Source organism: Gavialis gangeticus, unplaced genomic scaffold (genome assembly GCF_001723915.1).
Source record: "Gavialis gangeticus isolate Ggan-Ray unplaced genomic scaffold, GavGan_comp1, whole genome shotgun sequence".
Classification (NCBI taxonomy): domain Eukaryota; kingdom Metazoa; phylum Chordata; order Crocodylia; family Gavialidae; genus Gavialis; species Gavialis gangeticus.
The window spans coordinates 175,770-194,668 of NW_017728998.1; the positions used below are offsets into that span (position 1 = coordinate 175,770).

An 18,899-nucleotide genomic window follows, 5' to 3' on the forward strand; every position below is an offset into this window, starting at 1 on the left:
CACCTTGCTGGGGTCGTTTGACCCCAGTGCTCTTTCCTGTCATGGCAGGGGGTCAGACTCGATGCTCTGCTCAGGTCCCTTCTCACCCTACTAACTATGAAACTAGGAAAGCTACGGAAGTATAGTTTCATAGTTTCATAGATTTAGGGTCGGAAGGGACCTAGTAGATCTTCTAGCCCGACCCCCCGCCAGGGCGGGAGAACAACAAAACCCCAAAACAAAAACAGGACTCAAATGAGTCCAGCCAGGTAGGCATCCAGCCTCTTCTTAAAGACCCCCAGGGTAGGGGCCAGCACCACTTCCCTTGGAAGTTGGTTCCAGCTCCTAGCCGCCCTAACTGTGAAGTAGTTTTTGCGGATGTCCAATCTATACCTCCTCTCCATCAACTTGTGCCCATTACTCCTTGTTATGCCAGCGGGCGCTAGGGGAAACAGCGTCTCCCCCAAACCCTTCTGGTCCCCCCTAGTGAGTTTATAGATGGTCACCAGGTCCCCCCTCAGCCTTCTCTTGTGGAGGCTGAATAGGTTCAGGTCCCGCAGTCTCTCACTGTAGGGTCTGCCCGGTTGTCCCCGGATCATGCGGGTGGCCCTCCTCTGGACCCTCTCCATGTTGTCCACATCCCTCTTGAAATGGGATGATGTATAGGATGGATGAACAGATTGTCAGGTGGCTAGAAACTGGCTGAATTGATGGGCTCAGACAGGAGCGATCAACGGCTCAGTGTCTAGTTGGCAGCCGGTAATCAAGCTGGTATCAAGAGAAGTGCCCCAGGGGTTGGTCCTGTGGCTGGTTTTGTTCAATATCTTCATCAGAGATCTGGACGATGGGATGGAGTGCACCCTCAGCAAATTTGCAGATTAGATAAGCTGGAGGCTAGAGCTAGGATTCAGAGTCATCTTTGCTCTGTGTTTGCAAGGGCCCTAGCACACCGCGGCCCCAGCGCACGACTGGTACCCCAAGCACTAAGATAGCACAGCACTAACGCTCCTGCTCTACCATGAACTGCTGGTGCAGAGGCTGGCATCATGGGGTAAACTCTCTGGCTCCTGTCATGCTGAAAGGGAGAGGACTCTGCCTCCCTGCTGGCCCCAGGAGCTACAAAGAGTCTGACCAGCAGCCATCATGCAAGAAAGCAGCTTGGTACCGAAAGCGCAGGGCTGGGAGTTCCCTCCCAGCTCACGCCCTGGAGGGGGTCCCAGCTTTTGGCAGGGATGGGGGTTCCTCTTACCTTGACGGCAGCTCTGTGAGGAGATTGAAGCTCAGGTCCAACACCTCCAGCTTCTTTGCTTCACAGGCCCAGTCAGGGACACACTGCAACTGGTTCCTGGTAGGAGATAGGAGAACATGCGAGTGGCAGGGGGTGGCACGACCTGGAGCTCTCCTGGCTCAGGGTCTGCCCACACGGGCATTTTACTGCAGCGCTTCAGTGGGGTGGGGACCCAACACGAGCCTACGGGCAGCCGGACCAGCCCAGGAGGCAGTGGTCACTTAAGTCGAGCTACTTAGCGTAGGGTGTAGAAGTGGTGATGTCCTAACGACAAGCCTTTTGTTTCACCTACAGCACCAGCAGCAACCTCCTTATGTGGGCCCACGTGGGAAGGAAGGGGCAAGTCAGATCAGGGGCCATTTGGTCTGTGGTCTCTGCTAAGCCTGGCAGCAGGGGAATGGATCAGCACTAGTGAGATGCGGGGCTCTCTCCAGGGCCTGTGCTGAGCTGCCTACCCCGTGGCCCAGCCAACAGCACCAGAACAGGGTCTCCTGACGCAGGCACCTTTGAGCCAGTGACCGAGAAGGCAGCCAGTCACCCAGTCACGTCCCACGGGGGCAGAGGCAGCCGGTCAGGGAAGTGTTACTTCTCCTTTGACGCCAGTCTCCCAGTGCTGATCAGAGGAGGTGCTGCATTTCCTGCATAGCTCACTGCAGTCTCAGAAGGTCACTTGTACCTCACTCCTCCCCCACACCAGAAGGAGGGACCAGAGCAGGACACCTTGCTGACACCTGCTCAGGCTAATCGGTGGACCAGGCTGGCCGGGAAGGGGGCAGCAGCACAGCTGTCAGCTCCCACAGGCAGTACACAGTGCTGGGCACCCGGGCACACCTGCTGGTCACTAGCTGGCGCAGGAGGCTCTGGCCACCTGAGCTACCCAGATGGGAGCAGCGGTAACACCTGCCATGCTATGGGCACGCCTCTGCCTGCAGCACACTGCTGGAGCACTGGCACAGGGCAAACCCCGTGCTGCCAGCCGCCTCCTCGGGACACATGCTTGCCCCCTCTCTGCCAGCCCTAAACACCACCAGGCTCTGGCTCCACATCTGTGGGACCTGGTCAGCACCCTGCTGCAATGGAGCCGTGGTCAAGGCCCGCAAGCCTCAGTCCTGTTGACTTCCTGCTGCTAATCCTGGCCTGGCTCAACCTCCCTTCTGCCTTGGATAAATCCACCCCGAGGGAAGCAGGAGTCTGCACGAAGGAAGAACGTGCGTGTGCGTGTGCGTGTGCGAGTGCATGGCCCCCACTGCGCTGCAAGGGGAAAGTCCGCGGACTGCAGCAGGCCATAAACCCACGCAGGCGTGACATGCCACTGCCACGGTGATAAGCACATAGATGAGCTCTGACTTCTCAGGAACCCTCTCCGTTCTCTGCTGAGGCTGTCTGGCTGCGAAGGGGACTGAGCCTCGCCTGACTCTTGTGTGCTACAAATCAGATACCCTAATGAGACGCTGCCTAATACAGCAGGTGACACAGATGTGGTCACAGGCCTTTTCTACCAGTAAGTGCACAGCCTTCCCCACCATGACCCAGAGACACTCCCAGGACAAGCAGGCCGTCCACAAGGGAAGCTATGCTGGCTTGTGACAAGGCAGGAACCAAGCCAGGGCAGTTACCCTGGCACAACACCTCACAGGGGTGCTGAGGCCTATACAGAAAGCATCCCTATTGTCCCATTACTACCTAAGATGGGCTCAGCTCCACAGAGGAGAGCCGCACTCGTGCAGGGAGGGAGCAGGGCCAGGTTCCACCGTCCCGATGCTGAGGGGGGGAACTCCCCCGTGCAGGTGCTCAAGGCATACAGGCCTCCTGCCATCAAAAGGAAGCACCAGGAACATGCCAAGCCCTGGGCCCAGAGGGAGATGCTGTGGGCATCAGCGTGTGCACAGTGAAGGGTGCAGTGCAGGGGCAGGGGCAGATGCTGCCTTGCTGGAAGCACGTCTTGGGGGCGGGGGAGGAGACCTGAGCTACTGGCTTCATGGATGCAACAGTTCAGCTGTGCTCCCTGCAAGCTCCCTGCGGGCACAGAGCAGCAGCAACCCTGGAATCAATAGCATCCGCTCCACAGGAGCTGCCCCAGGCACAGCCCTGGCAACACCCCCCCCACCCCCCCAAGTTCTCCCAGCAGCCCAGGATCCGGCGCTGTGCCTGACGGTGGCAGCTACTTACCAGGAGAGCTCGAGGCAGGTCAGCTGGCCTGGCACTGGGTAAACACTGACTGCGGTCAGACCTGATCAATGAAACAGGCAACCATGAGCGCGGTGCTGAGGGGAGCAGGCCTGGCAGCAAAGCCAGGCCGTGCCATGCCCCTCCTTGGGTATTGCCAATGTGCACCTGGGGGCTCCTGTTCCTACAGCGGCAGCACCTGGGGGTGAGTTGGGGGCAGGGAAGGCCTCCCACTGAGAAGCATGCCTGCATGGACCCAAGGCAGCTGTAGGGAGATGCCACAAACTGTCCCTCATGAGGCTAGATGCTGTGACAGGGCCCTGCCCCACAAGGCAGCCACTGCATGTGCCATTACAGGAACTGCAGGAGCTCACGCACCAGCTAGAGCTGTGCAAGGAGCTCCAAGCACCCAGGGTCTGACCCACCACGCCTTCCCCACGGCCCCCAGCGCCCAGCAGCAGGGCAGAGCAGACGTACGGTTGTGGCTGGCGTAGAGGGCCCGCAGGGAGAAGCCGCTCAGCGTCAGCTCCTGAAGACGGTTCCGCTCGCAGTGCAGCTGCTCCAGGCTGCCCAGGGTGCTCAGGTCCAGCTCTGCCAACTGGTTGTCCCGCACATCCAAGTGGGTCACAGACTTGTTCCCCTCCAGGCTGTCAGCAGATGCCCCCTTCAGCTGGTTCAGTCTAAGTGTTCAGGGTCCACAGGTCAGGGGAGGAGGGAAGTAGGGAGAGGGACCACTTGACACCTAGGCCAAGGAGCAGGTGCTTGGAGAGCAGCCCAGGGCAGGAGTGGGGTTTATGGGCAGGGGCATGCACCAGCAGGCCCAGGGCCCAATGTGCAGCGTTCAGTGCCGTGCGGCTGGTTCTGGGCGAGTAACACTTGCTAAGAGAAAACTGGCCAGAGCCTGAGCCTGGCAGTCAGACCCATCCTGTACAGCCACGCATCCAGAGAAGGCCCTTGCCACATGTCCTGGGATGGCGCACAGCCCCCACAGCTGGTGGCTGGGAACCTCAGCAACAGCCGCCCTGAGGCGCGTCCAGCACGTTCCCTGCTCAGGGGGCACCGGAGCAGTGGTTCAGACCCCCACCCCCCACCCCGAGTCCTGACCACTGCTCCGTGGCCTTGGCTTGGTGCAAGCAGCCTGGCTCTCTAGGGCTCTTTACACCCCTAAGCAGGGCCAGAGCACTGCACAGCCCTCCTGCAGGGCACCTGCCAGCAGCTCACCTCAGATCCACATGCTTGATGTGGCTCATTCTGTTCAGTGCACCCAAGTCCAGGGTCCCCAGCTGGTTCCCCGCCATGGCCAGCTTGTCCAAGGCGAGGAGTTTCTCACAGACGGCTGGCAGATCGTGGAAGTCATTGAAGGAGAGTCCCAGGGAGCTGAGCTGCTGCAGGCATCCAAGCTCATCTGGCAGGGTCGTGAGGCAATTCCCATCGAGAGCAAAGGTCTGAAGACTGCACAGATGAGGGATGGAGAGGGCTCAGGGGTGGGAGTGAGCCAGGTTTCACATTTAGCAGAGGCAAGGCATGCTGAGACCCGCACTGGACCAGCTGTGCCACCGGCAGAGGCAGGGAGCTTTGAGAACGGGGCTCCTGTCTGCACGCTGCACTTACAGCGATGCCATAGGGCACACTCGCCAAGGATGGCGCAGGGAGCTCTGCCAGGCAGTTCTGACATTTCTCACTCCTTGTTGCTCACCTAAGGAGTCTGGGGTCTAAACTGGCACATTGCAAAGCAGTGGACTGAGCTGCAGCTGGATTGGGAGCTACCAGTTCCCCAAATAAGTGGCAGTAAAAATAACTCAAGCACTGTCACACTGGCTCACTGAGCACATGGCGCACACTTACTCCCTTGGATTTCTATAGTCTAAGAGTCCCCAGTGCTTGAGCCTCTGTGACAGCCATTAAAAACACAACACAGACACAACCGCTATCCCCAGTCAGTCAGCTAACCCAGGGACAGCAGGTACAGTGCAAGCACTAGCCCCACAGCAATGCACGGTGTCCCACACCACTGCACAGTGCCCATGCTACAAAGTGGATTGGCTTTTACAAAGGGAACCGTCTTCTCCAAAGAGGCCAGGGAAGCCACGGAGAAGACCAAGCAGAAAGCCACCACATGCCGGCCCCGCTCACCCACACACACCTGCTCCGCGCATGCCTGGCAGTGCGGCCAGCCTGCCTACACACTGCCCTCTTCGCAAGGATGCCCAGGGAGCGAGTCCAAGCTCCGTGGCAGCCCTTAGCATGTTGGCACCGATGCATTTCTAGCAAAATGGATAGCAGCCTGGCACAGACATTTTCCCTGCAAGCCCCTGAGCACCCAACAGACAAAGCTGGACAAGGAAGAGGATCACTCCCACAGACCCTGCAGGTGTGTGGGACAGGCCCCTCAGAAGGGTTTTGCAGGCATTCCTGCAGGAGGGAACATCTTGTTTCCTGACGGACCAACAGTCAGGAGGTCCCATTTGAAGACTGGATTAGAGCCACCCAAATAAAGGGTCTCACAGCAAAGCAATCAAAGGAGGCGACGCCAAGTTAAAACACAGGCAACCTTTGCTCTGTGCTCTACTGAGTAGGCATCATTATGATGGTCCCACATTGCTTCTAAACCAGCGCAGTGCGGGATCCTCTATGGAATCCCAAATCCTTGGACATGTGTGGTACCGACAGTGTGCTGCACACAGCTCCCAGCTGCGTTTATGATGAAAGTGTAGGGCAAAGCAAGCGTGCACTAGTACCTGCCCACTGAACCCATGCTCTGCTGTGCAAGGTCTCTGATTTTACAGCCAAGTGGCTCTTCCTGCATGTTGCGCTCGAGCAGCGCTGTGTTGCTCATCTAAGCAGACACACAGGACCTGGGTGCTGACAGAACCATTGACCTGGCCTTGCCAAGAAGTTGCTGCAGGCCAAATTCAAGTCATTAAAGACAAGAGACCATTAAGGAAACAGTATCAGCATGAAAGATAACATCCTACACTCCTTGAGAAACACTGCAGAACAACTATCAACGTCTGGCCGTAAGGATGCACAGCCACTGCAAAAATGGAGCAAGCAACATCGCTCCTATTCTGCGTCCTTGGACCGTGCCCTCCTGCGGGCAAAGCCTACCTTAGGTTTGTTTTGCTAAATCAGTGTGTTCACACTTGAAATGGACTCCATTATGCTGTGAGCTGCAACAACCACATCCTGAGAAGGGCAGCATGGTATATGGGCAGCTCGGGGCCATAGACTCAGAGAAGCGGGGCTGGAAGGGACCTCCAGAGTTCATCTAGGCCAAGCCCCAGCCTGAGGCAGGATCAGCCCTGTCCAAACCATAAGCTGCTGAAGCACAGCTCCATTGGTGAGCAGCAGCCGCTGCTAGCGGGAAGCTGCTCAAGTTGCTCCCATCTGATCTGGGAGCAACAAGACCCTCGCTGACCACCTTTATCTGCACTCCATTCACCACTGAGAGCAAGAGAATTGGCACACCTGGCTCTCAGTCTGCCACCATTTCCTCCTGAGATGCATCTACGTGAATGAGTGGTGAAGACGGGGACCTCTCAGAGGGGTCATGGGACATGGGGACCCACCCCATGGGCCACACTTGTACCCAAACCACGGGGTCTGTGAATGCAAAGGGGACATACTCACTTCAGCAGCTTGCCGACCTGGCTGGGCAGGTCATGGAGCCCATTGCAGGACAGGTTGAGCTCGGTCAGCGTGGGGATCTCGCACAGCGATGTGGGAAACTCCCCCAGCTGGTTCTGAGACAGGTTCAGGCCCCTCAGTTGAGAAAACCTACACAGCAAGAGCACGAGTTACACGCATGGGCTACAATGATTGTGTGCACACCAAGGCAAGCATGAGAGCTCTGATGCAGCCCACGTAACACACGCTCCCCTCCAGCCCGGTGACTCCAGCACCAGGCTGAGCCCCAGGTGCACAGAAAGCTACTGCTGACAAAAGCATGAGCGCACCACAGGCTCTTCTTGAAAGGCAAGAGCAAACAGGCACTGTCTGTCTGCACCATGGCAGAGACAGGCCCTCAGGGGGTAGTGGTGTCGAGCCTACCTTTGAATGATTGCAAGGGTGGAGCAGGGACGGGAACGGAACGGCCTGGCCACACGGCACTGGCGGGAGACCTAGCGATCTGGGACATGGGCCAACGCAGTGGGAGGGGGGCACATCTGGTGCACATGCAGCGAAAGAAACCTCTGAGGCTTGACAGGGCTACAATGCCAAGACGCCCACTGCTGACGCCATGTCCCCACAGGGAGACCCTAGCAAATGGCTAAGTTGACCTCTGAGGAGGGAGAGATGGTCCCTCATCTCAGAGGGCCTCTGCTCCAGACAAGCAACCTCCACTTCTTGCTCTTCAGACGGCCTCTGCCATTCACAGCCCTGGACAGCGGGACGAGTCTGCCTGGACAGCGCGGCGCTAAGCCCTGCATGAATACCAACAGCAAAGCTGCCTTGTGACAAGGCACCTGGCTGCTAGGTCCTGCACGCCTGCAGGGGAGGTGAGAAGGAAGCTCATGGCAGCAGCTCCATGTCTCAAGCGTGACTGACCACAGAAACTGCCTCTGCCATCTACCCCCTGTGGGGAGGGGCAGAGGCTCTCTGCAGCTGCCCTCTGGGCAAAGCTGACCTCCCTGGAAGAGGTGCTGCAACCAAGCAGCTTCCCATCTCTCATCCTCCACGTCAGACAGAGGATCAGCAACCTTCCTGAGCATCTCAGGCAAGAAGCAGACGTTGCCAAATGAAGTGGATCAGTGGCGCTGGCATGGGTCTCACCTCAGCAGATTCACCTTGCTGGCCAAAACACACATCGCCTGTCACCCGTTGAATTTGCAGGGCAACGAGTGGTGCGTTTCTGGCTTACAGACATGTCCTAGAAATCTCCAGGATGCTTCTCTGCGACCAAGGACAGGAGAGGCTTCCCTGCTGACAGATGCATCCCAGAGACTCCAGCTGTCCCTGCTCAGAGATGCGCCCAGGACTGCCCCAGACCAAGCCTGACACTCCAGTGCAGTCCTGGGGCTGGGGCTGCCAATCTGTTGCTGGTGGTCCCAGCCCGGGACCATACCAGAGTGCTCATGGGTACCTGGGGAATCCCAAATGGGTGTTGTCAGGGCACCCAGGATCAGGCCCATGAAGCCCCAGGAGTGCCTGGCTGGGGCGGCTGGAAAGCACAGGCGGTGCCAAGCTGGCTGCGCTCTCCCGCCATAAGCCTAACAGATGTCAGCTGCAGTGAAGCAGCACAGATAGGCACCACCTTGCTGCAGCTCATTTTGGGCATCTGCAACGTGACCAGAGCACAGACATGTTTGTTGGCCTTTGTGCTGCCGTAAAACTTTTTTATGTTTTAAGGCAACGTCCATTTCCACCCTTTGCTTTGTTTGAACAGACAGGCATGTCCTGTTCTCATTTCTCCCCCAAAGGCAGCAAGGCCTTGCAGGGTGCAGCCATCTAACCGTGCTGCTGCAGACCTTCCAGCTCTCTGGGCAATCCAGGAACCCCTCATTTGTCTGCTCCCTGCTTCACTGCATCCTGATCTGCTCCAAACCTGTCCTGCTCATGGCCATGCACCCCTGCTGTCACTGCCTGCAAATCGGAGCTTGCTGTCCACCTGGCCCCAAGCCTCTCGCTCCCCCGTGCACTGGCTGCCCAAAGCGCAGCCAGGGTCTCTGCAGTGTTTCTGCCCTAGGCATGGGCCAGCTCCGCAGTCCTGTTGGAACAGGTGCTTCAGCCTCACACCCCTACGCACAAGCCTCTCAGCATGACCGCTGCACTGGGCTCCTCTTGGCTGCTGCTCCTGCAGCAAATGGTGCTACCCAACTGTTTAGCCAAGGGCCTCACAATCACCGTGGCATCTGTATGTGCAACATCAAGTCACTAGGCACAGCTCTGTGCGAGCCCGCTGGCACGCTGCTGGGCACGACTCAGACTCCCCAGTCTCCAGCAGCTAGCACCTCTCAAACGCCACCCTCCTCCCAGTGGGCAGGAGCCACAGGGACCAGGATGACTCCTGTCTGCTCTGCATGCTCCTGCCGCCTTGCCCCCGGTGTAACCCAGTGGCCCCAGTGCAAAGGAACCAGTTCAGCACACACCTGCAGAGCGAGTCCAGCCCCCCCGAGCCACTCAGGTGCATGAAGTTGTGTCGCAAGTTGAGGTAGGTGATGTCTTGGCTGTAGAAGAGATGCTCAGGGACCTCCTCCAGGCTGTAACATGAGAGGTCCACAGTGCTCAGGCGCTGAGACACAACCTGGAAGGCAAGGGCCAAGTTCAGCCTGCGCTGTCTTTTCTGTGACTGAATCAAGTCAAGAGTAAATTGCAAGGCCAGGACAAGCTGGGGGCTGACAAAGCACAGGGCAGCAACAAGATCCTGGTCTCCGCCAGGGGTGGCCAGGGCACACAGGAAAGCGGTTTTTAACTGCGTTGCATATAACCCCGGCCTGCTTGTCACCGCTCTCATCCCTGACTGGTGGTGGTAGAAAGGGAAAGGGGCTGCCTTGTATGAGCTGCATGCGTGTTTTGGCCCCAGCTGCCAGCCACAACAAACAGCAGGAGGGATCCAGCCTAGCAAGGACAGCAACTGACTCTTGGCTCCAACTGCTGCCCTGCGGCGCAGTGCAGCGCGGGGCACGTTCCAGACCAGATGGGCCGACAGCAGCAGTCCCCAGCAGTGCTGCAGAGCTCAGCACTTTTGTGCAGGGTTTGAGGGTTTCCCTTGCTTTGGGCACTCGCACATCACTTTCATCAAGCTGGAAAAGATCTACCCCAGGAAGCTTTGCAACATTTCTGCACTGACCCAGGCTCTGCAAAACTGGGCCTCCTCTGAAGTCATTTCCATGGTCACGATCTTCTGTCCTCAGACCTTGGACGGTTTGTTCTGGGCTCTATAGCCAGCCTAGTTTTATGGCAGCTGGCTGCCCTCAGACTGTGAAGCATTCCCCTGCATCTGGGCAGGACGGGCTGGTGGCCAAGGTACGTGTGCATGGTGACAACGCTGGTCCTTCCAGGGGACCGAGCTAGAAGCCGTGCTCGGAGTGAGAGTGCTCCAGAGCGTCAGAGGATTCTCCACAGTCCCCAAGCACCGACAGGGAAGAACCCTTGGTGGGGACAGCTCTCGTTGCGAAAGCTGCCAGCAGCAAGAGCCTGGGATGCGACTGTGAAGGGCCAAAGCCCTGGAAGGGAAATGAAGCGGAAAGGATAACGGAAGGTCAGGAAGGGGCTGGGCCAGGTCTGGATGGCTGAACAGGCCAGACCCCACAGGAGACTAGAGATGCTGTTTGAACTAGCAGTGGCCTGCAAGCCCATGGAGGCCTCAGGCAGCTGCACTGTGCCCAGGGGTCTCTGCACCGCTCTGCAGGTGGTTCGTAACATGGGAGCATCCTTAGCAGAGACAATGCATGCAGGGACCCCGCAGGCTGCGCTTCAGCAGCACTGCTGCCATTGAGACCGGCCCAGGTAGTGCAGGAAGCCCTGGACGCCCACTGGGCACAGGGAAGCTGCGGCCTACAGAACAGGACACTAGATGCTGGCAAAGCAGCTGTGCAATGCTGGGAGATGGCCCCATCCCATGCAGACACTGCTGCTGTCCACAGCCTGAGCTGGCACATGGGAACTGCGCCACTGCCCACCCAGCCCAGAACCCATTCCTGGCCACAGCCGATACCAGGCTTTCCACGTGAAACCAGGCTTTAGCGCAGAGGCCACTCCTGTCCAAGTGCTCCAATGTGGAACGAGGTGGCAGGACTGACCAGCCCCTTCAGCTCACAGGCTGGCCACGCCGACTCCTCTGTGCCCCAGAGCAGCTTCATGCCAGCTCTGTGTACCACTCTGGCAGAGGCAGTGAGGGCAGGGTCCAGTTTGTGGGTCACTGTTGCTAAGGGAAGAGGCCACCCTGGGAGTAACTCTGAAGGCCGGCAGCATGCCCCTTGACTTCCTGCCCCTGGGGCAGGGGTCTGGACTCAATGATCTTCCAAGGTCCCTTCCAGGCCTAATGTCTATGAAAAGCAGGCGCCGGCTGCAACGGGGCACCGGGGCAGGATGATGGCTTGGTGGTGCCGTACAGGCAGCAGCCTCAGTGGAGCCCTGGCGTGCAACATCCAGCTGCTCAGGGCCGCAGACAACAGCTCAGCCAGTGTCCCCAGAGATGAGCTGTGCAGGGATGCTGGGAGGTGATCCTGGCACACCCCTAGCAATTTCCGGGGTAGGTCTGGGCCATCACTCAGCAAACCCCCCTCCCTTTCACCCTGGAGCCCCACAGCTCAACCCCCCGCAGCCTGGGCCTCACCGTAGAAGCCTGCCGGAGCCAGCGCTGGCACTCTGCGGGTGTGTTGAAGCAGACGTGGAAAGTTTGCGCTTGTGCCCCCACGGAGCTGAAAGCAAGCGAGTGCTGCCGGCGCTTCACCTCCTCCACCTGCAACAGGAGAAAGGAGCCGCATCACAGCCCAGCAGCTCTGGGAGCAGGGGGACGAAGTGGGGGGGCTGTGAGGGCAGGGACTCTGCTCTGCTCCAAGGGCAGTGGCTAAGTTGGGCCTGCTGGGCAGCGACGACAAGCATCTTTCCAGGCCTCCCGGCAGGGACAGTCCCAGTCAGCGATCACAGGGGCAGGGCAGGGTGAGCCAGCTCATGCTGCTGACTGCACAAGAGTAGCATTACTGCTGCTGCCACAGGCTTGTGAAACCTGCAGCTGCACAACACAGCACGGGGGAGTTGTGCAACTGTATCCAGAACTCCTGCCCCCAGGACGGTCTGGGCATGGGCCACCCCAGCTTGGTGGTTTCCTTGTTCCGCTGGCCCGCACGCCACACCTCACCTTCCCTCCCACCAGCGGCAGAATGTGCATCTTCCCCGTGTGGCTGTCTTTCACGGAGGACACGATGAGGCAGGTGCCACAGAGGATGACCAGGCGCTCTGCCCACTTGTGCAGCTGGGTCCTTCCCTTGCGCACACTGTAGATGCCCGAGAGCAGGATCCGGTCCAGCTGCTCCACCTGACATGGCTTTTCTGGGGAGGGGAGAAGAGGCATGTTAGCATCAGTCTTCCACAGACTTTCTGCCCCAGCAGAGCCAGGATGTCTGCAGCTCTGGCTCTGGGGCTGGCCACCCTCCCATCAGCTACGTGGGAGATGCAACTTAACTCTCCCTTAGGGAGTCAGATTGCTGAAGCCACGGAAGCCACTACCCAAGGCAGGAGAACACGAGGGCAGAAAGCGGGATGTCCTTGGGATTGACTAAAACACAGAGGCAGGGACGCAGGCTGCAGCTGCACGTGTCTGCATGGGCAAGAGGGGTCGAGCATGGCCAGCAGCCCCAGAGGGAGCAGGCCCAGAACTCCTTGGGGAAGAGGAGCTGCTGGAGAGGCAGGTTTGGAAGCCACAAACAAGGAAACACCTCCAACGTTTGTTCCTGCCACGCGGGAAAGCAGGGCGCCATGTGCGCTGACCATGAACAAACAAGACCACAAAGAAATAACTGACGCGTGTCGGCAATGCCTCCTTCTGATGGAGCAATCCAGCGAGACGCTGGATCCACACTAACTGCTGGGGCCAAGAGGAGGTGTATCGCAATGGCATTTTACACAGCACATTGCTTCCTTTGTCTGTGGCTGTTCAACTCTGCGTGCCTGCTCTGGGAAGCACTGAGCAAACACAGGACAACGCAACAGTAATGCATTCATCCTGCTTGAAATACCATGCTAATACTATCCACATACTAATGCATTCATATTTCTTGCGGGAAGAAAGAACTGCTTGAGGAAAAATTATTAAAGATTTCCCAGATGCTGCACCGCACAATTTTAACAGTGAATCTTGGTTCCCTGAGACGTTTCTGCAAAGCTGGTGTAACTTGTGTCTTGACACCATTAGGACTTTAGAACAATTAAACACCCTTCGCAATCAAGTTGTGCACCCGTCTCTCTCGGTACCTGGCAATTACTGGAGTCACTGAGGTTTTGTATCTTTTTCTATGACCCCTTTTGCAGGACGGGGCTGAGTCTTGTTAAGGACCTGAAAATGACTTGGACGGGACCAGAGCACGGCACAACATTTCACCTGCACGGGCCAACACGACAGATGCGATTCTCTAGAGCCTCGTACGTTCTGCAGAGCTCTGAAGGTGACACAAGATAATGAGCTGTGGTGCGATATGTATATGGCTGCTCTGCAAGATCCCGGCTGCTCTGGGCACCTGGGTGTCAGGATCTGTGCTCCTCCCCATGGGTGCAGGCAGCTCCCCCAGCCCTAGGCCGTGCAGAGCGCTGCTCCTGGCAGAATCGATCCCTCCAGACAGATTACAGGCTCAGTCTGGGCCTCCCCAGTGCTCTGGTAACAGGGATACTCAGGCTGCTAAACGGGATGCAGAAGGTGCTCAGCACCACTGTCTGAGCCCCACACTCCGCTGCCCCTCCCCACAATCAGCCACTTCCATAGCCCCAGCTACAAGCAAACAAGTAATTAGTGACAGCTGGACTCAAATGGCAGCAACAGCAGCGAGGGGCTGGGAGCTACCCTGGGGAGGCAGAGAGGGATCCTAAGGAACAGCCTGTGCCTGCATCACGGCCCCTGGCAAGAACCCCAGGCATCTCTCCTGCCCCAAGAGGGCTCCAGTAAAGAGCACCCAGAATGATGAAAGGATGGGAAACAGGCTCCTGGTGACAGACTCCAAGAGTGTGAAGACTCAGCTGATGAGGAAGAGGCGAGGAGATGCCCTGAGAGCAGGGAGCTGTGAAGAGAAAGAAGCCCTTCCCTTGAGGAGACAGGAGCAAACCCCACCCAGGCACCAGGAGCAAACCCCACCCAGGCACCAGAACCGGATCCAGACACATTCAGACAAGAAAAGCACCACTTAGGCACTGCAACAGCTGCCAGGGCCATTTCTCACATCAGCCCTGATGTTCTCCAGGTTTGATGGAGCTGGTGTCGCCAGGCATCAGGCTAGATTGTCCCAACGGCCCCATGAGCCGGCTCTCCCATCAGGGCACAGGGAGAGTCATCAAATGCAGGACTCTGGAAACAGCCTCCTGACAGCCAGGCGTGGCAAGCCCGAGCTGGCTGACTGCTCCACACCCTGCGACAAGGGAGAGGTGCCTCCTGCAAGTCGGGACAGGCCACAGAGCACCACAGGTCTCAGCTGTGGCCCCACAACCTCCAATTAAACCACCATGCAAATCCCAGCTCAGTGAAGCCGGGCGCTGACTGTAATGGCCAGTGGTCCAGGGTAGCCCAGCTGGAGTGCTGGACAGCAAATGCTCTAATCTGGCCACAGCCAATTGACAACTGAAAATTATTTTGCTCCAGAAACGCAAGGAAACTTCATTGCTTTGGTAGCAGAGGCAGCAGCAGAAGTGCTAAATTCATTATGAATGAATGAGCCTAGGCCCTGGCCCCATGCAGAACAGCAAGTTGTTTGCTTGCACCTGGAGGCTCCAGAACTGAAATAAAAAATCTGAGTTGGGTCCAGCATTTAACCGAGTAGCAATCAGAGGCTCATTTCTGATACAGGCCTGCATCTGTCCAGTTTAAACGCCTTGGTTTATCTGATGTAAGGAATTGCAACGCAACACAGAGAGCTGGTGATGCAGAGGGAGAAAGCGCGTGTGCGCCTTCATAGCCCATCCATCCCCATCAAACAAGTGGAAGACACTTTGCACAAGCTCCGTTGTTGTGCACAGCTGCCAGGCTCTCCGCCTTGCTGTCACAGCAGCAGTGTCAGCCTGCCCAAGCACCCACGTATCTAATGCTTGGGAACTCCTATGGCTTCTTTGAGATGACAACACAGGGGTAGCCTGGGGCAGCAGCTACGTATCCACTCAGCAGGGCTGGACTACTTAACGCAGGCCACGTGACTGCACAGTCAGGCAAGGGCAGGCTAATTTTAGAAAGGCTGCAACGCACAGCAGGTTCTGCAAAGCTCACGAAGCTTCAGGCTGGAGATGCAGCCGGGCACCAGGGAAGGCGAAAGCGAAGGCGGGTGGCCAGCTCCTGCAGGTGCCTGCGGCAGCCCCCAGCAGCAGCTGGAGGAGATGACCTGGCCGAGGGGCAGAGCAGGGTGCAGCAGCACGGAGCAGCACAGCACAGGAGGGGACACCAGGGCCTCCCAGGGAGGGCAGGGGCCCTTTGGGGCACATGACATCAGCACCCTCTCTGGCTTCCAGGCAGGCGCAGCGATGGCCGGTGGCACCAGGGAACACTAACCCACAGCTGTGGACCACCTCTCCACAGTGCCCCGACCCCCAGACACCAGGTTGCAGCACCGTGAGGGGAGGTCCAATAGTCCCTGCACCCACCACCCCCAGGTCCTGGCACCTTTGGTCCAGCCAGGCCCCTGCCAGCGCATGCTGCAATGCTGCGCTGCACTGGGCACCAGCCTGTGAAAGGCCCACTGTCGGCACAAGCAGGTGCTGACCATCCTGGGACGAGAACCAAAATGATTCATGGCAGGTGGAAGCCTCCTTCCCCAGCCAGACTACTCTGCCCCTAGCTCAGGAGCAGCAGCTGAGCCGGCAGCTCTCCAGTAGGCAAGGGCAGCCCCAGCACCTGCCACAACTGGCTCTGGAACAGCCAGCCCCAGGGCCAGGATGCCGGGGCAGGTCCCCTCCACCAGGCTCGGGCACTGGTTAGACTCAGGCCATTTGTCAAGTGTCTGGCTGCCAAAGCACAGCCAATTACATGACAAGCACACGGGAACAGGGACCTGCAGCCCAGGGAACACCTGGCAGAAGTGGCATTGAGCTCTGGCCGGGTTTGTTTTCCCAAGCAGGAGCTGCTCTAGCCGTGTCAGCCAGGCAGACCCAAGCACACGCGTGGAACTCCACGCTTGAGGCAGAGGGGCGGCCAGGTGCCAGGTGACGGGAGGTGGCAGACAGCATGACTTGGGACTGCTGTCCACAGTGCAGAGCCCTGAGACTGCAAGGGAACAGAGCCTCCTTTTGAAGACCCCCAGGGCAGGGGAAAGCACCACTTCCCTTGGAAGTTGGTTCCAGCTCCTAGCCGCCCTGACAGTGAAGTCGCGCCTCCTGATGTCTAGTCTGAACCTACTCCCCGTCAACTTACGGCCGTTATTCCTTGTTACTTCCAGTAGCACTCAGGGGAACAGGGACTCTCCCAGTGCCTGCTGGTCCCCCTTGGCCAGTTTGTAGGTGGCCACTAGATCCCCCTCAGACTTCACTTGTGGAGGCTGAACAGGTTCAGGTCCCGTAGCCTGTCCTCGTCGGGCCTGCCCTGCTGCCCCCTGATCATGCGAGTGGCCTCCTCTGGACCCTCTCCATGCTGTCCACATCCCTCTTGAAGTGCGGCACCCAGAACTGGACGCAGTACTCCAGCTGCGGCCTGACCAGTGCCACATAGAAGGGGAGGATCACCTCCCTGGACCTGCTCGCGGTGCATCTGTGGGCGCATGACAAGGTGCAGTTAGCCACACTGACTGCGTCCCCACCTTGCCTGCACTCTCCGGCCCTATGGAGGCTGAACAGGGTCCCAGAGAGAACAGCCCATCTGGCAGGCTGCAGCAAGGGGCACACAGCTTCCTACCATACGTGCAGGCCACATATGTGCCGCCCGGCCAGGGGGTGAGATAGGGGCTTGCATTCAGCAGCATGCCCTACAACTAGCTGCAGGACTCTGCGATGGCGTCTGCATGTAGGGTGGGGGGGCTTTCTGGGCAAGCATGGCCACTGCGGAGCCATGCCCTTTGCCCCTGGATCTTAGAGGTAAGTGGGGTAAGCACAGCTCCGCAGCAGCAGGAGGTTTTGTACACAGTGGCCGTCACTGCTGGCACGGGTGGCCCCACAGGCAAGCGGCAGCGGCTGCCCGTACCAGTGGTGACTGCCTCCAAAACCTCCCGCTGCCGCTGTGGAGCCATGCTTGGAGCTGCGTAGCCGGCAGCAGCGGTGGGGCGCAGGGAGGTGGGGATGGCTGCATGCCGCTTGGCCACCGCCACGCAGCTGCTGCCGCCCGGCAGCTGGCCGCACAGCTCCAGGCATGGCTCCGCGGCGGCAGAGGGAGGTTTTGGAGGCAGCAGCCGTCAGCACCATAACGGGCCTCCAGGTAAGCAGCAGTGCCGCGTGCAAGCCCAAGCCCAAGCCCCCACCCCCGTGCCCCCATCCCTCGCCACAGCCACGGAGCTGTGCTCCAGCCCCATGCCACCCTCCCTCTCCCCCTCCCCTGGGCAGCCAGCCGGGCAGCATGTGTGGCCCCTCCTGCTCCCAGCTGCAATCATTTTGGTTCTCCTCCCAGGACGGTCAGCACCTGCTTATGCTGACAGCCCCCATTTTCAGTGATTCTTCAATTCAGCCTGGGCAGCTGAGCACCGAACCAAGAAACAGAGCCTCTGGACACAAGGCAGTCTGAGCTGTCCAGCGCTATGCAATTAGCTCTAGGCTGGATCCACAGCATGAAACTGTTTCCAGTCCAGACACAGGCAAGATCTCTGGGCCCAAGATCAGACCTCCTGCAAGAGCAACCTGATGGGTTTCAGCACCAGATGCGACCCTGCCCATGGAGCAAAGTGACTTCTCTGAACCTGAAGCCTTTCTGGGTGCTCCCAGCAGCCTTCCCTGGCGCAAAGCTTGGCCCACAATGCACTGGACCTCCGTCCTCCACCTCTGCAACAGGCCTCGCCATGCCTCCTCCCAGGACCCAGACCGCACCTTTGGCTGCTCTCCCGCTGGGTCCTGGGAAGCCCCTCCATAACCTCTCTGGGTGCGCTGGCCCACCCACACCGCAACTGCAGCTCTCCTGGGACGCCCCTCAAACCAGCTCCCCTGGTTGAACCTATCTTCTGCCATCAGAGGGTGTGCCCTGGCTTGTCAGCATCTCCTCAGCCCCTTGGCCACCCACTCAGGCTCAAGCTGCAGGGCCAACTCCCAATCCCTCCATGCAAGCCTCGCCGCTCTCCAGCTGACCCTTAGACCTAAAGCCAGGAGCCGTCTCTGACCCTCCTGTCCCACGGCACAGGACCACAGGACTAAAGGGCACCTCAGGGGCCATCTGGTCCACCCCCTGCCTGGATGCAAGATGCTGCTCTTCAACCCTCCTCTACCATGCTCAGCCAGCCACCTCCAAGGCCTCCATCGCTCCCACTGCCTCGCTGCTCTACAGTGAGCAAGTGCTTCCAGAAGTCCAACCAAAGCCTGCTCTATTGCAGTCTGAAGCTAGCACCTACCATCCTGCCCTGTGCAGCAAGGAACAATGGTCATGCTCTGTCTTCCCAACAGCAGCCCTCCAGAGATTTAAAGACTCTCATCAGTCACCTTTCCTCCAAGCCAGAAGTGCCTAGTTTTCCCAACCTTACATCTTGCAGCTGCCTTCCAAGCCTTTATCATCTACGGGCACCCTCCTCCAGACCCTAACTTCTCCACATCCTCCTCAAAGTGTGGAGCGCAGAACAGTGCACACGACTCTAGCTGAGGCCTCCCCAGCTCCAAGCATGAGCCCAGATTTCCAACCTATCAAACCCTTCTGAATTCTGCCTTTCCT

The 18,899-nt window shown here is 58.5% G+C and overlaps 1 protein-coding gene across 1 annotated transcript in view; it reads right to left on the bottom strand.

The window, feature by feature from the left end:
* Positions 1-18,899, bottom strand: part of PHLPP2 (PH domain and leucine rich repeat protein phosphatase 2) — a gene marked incomplete at its 5' end in the record, with an annotated part of 43,696 nt that overhangs the window by 16,860 nt on the left and 7,937 nt on the right. The window contains 8 exons of the mRNA XM_019505235.1: positions 1,229-1,324; positions 3,437-3,497; positions 3,911-4,113; positions 4,655-4,885; positions 7,064-7,210; positions 9,523-9,677; positions 11,712-11,837; positions 12,237-12,427. Of these exons, the coding sequence (XP_019360780.1) occupies positions 1,229-1,324; positions 3,437-3,497; positions 3,911-4,113; positions 4,655-4,885; positions 7,064-7,210; positions 9,523-9,677; positions 11,712-11,837; positions 12,237-12,427 (1,210 nt within the window). The remainder of the gene's footprint in view (positions 1-1,228; positions 1,325-3,436; positions 3,498-3,910; positions 4,114-4,654; positions 4,886-7,063; positions 7,211-9,522; positions 9,678-11,711; positions 11,838-12,236; positions 12,428-18,899) is intronic.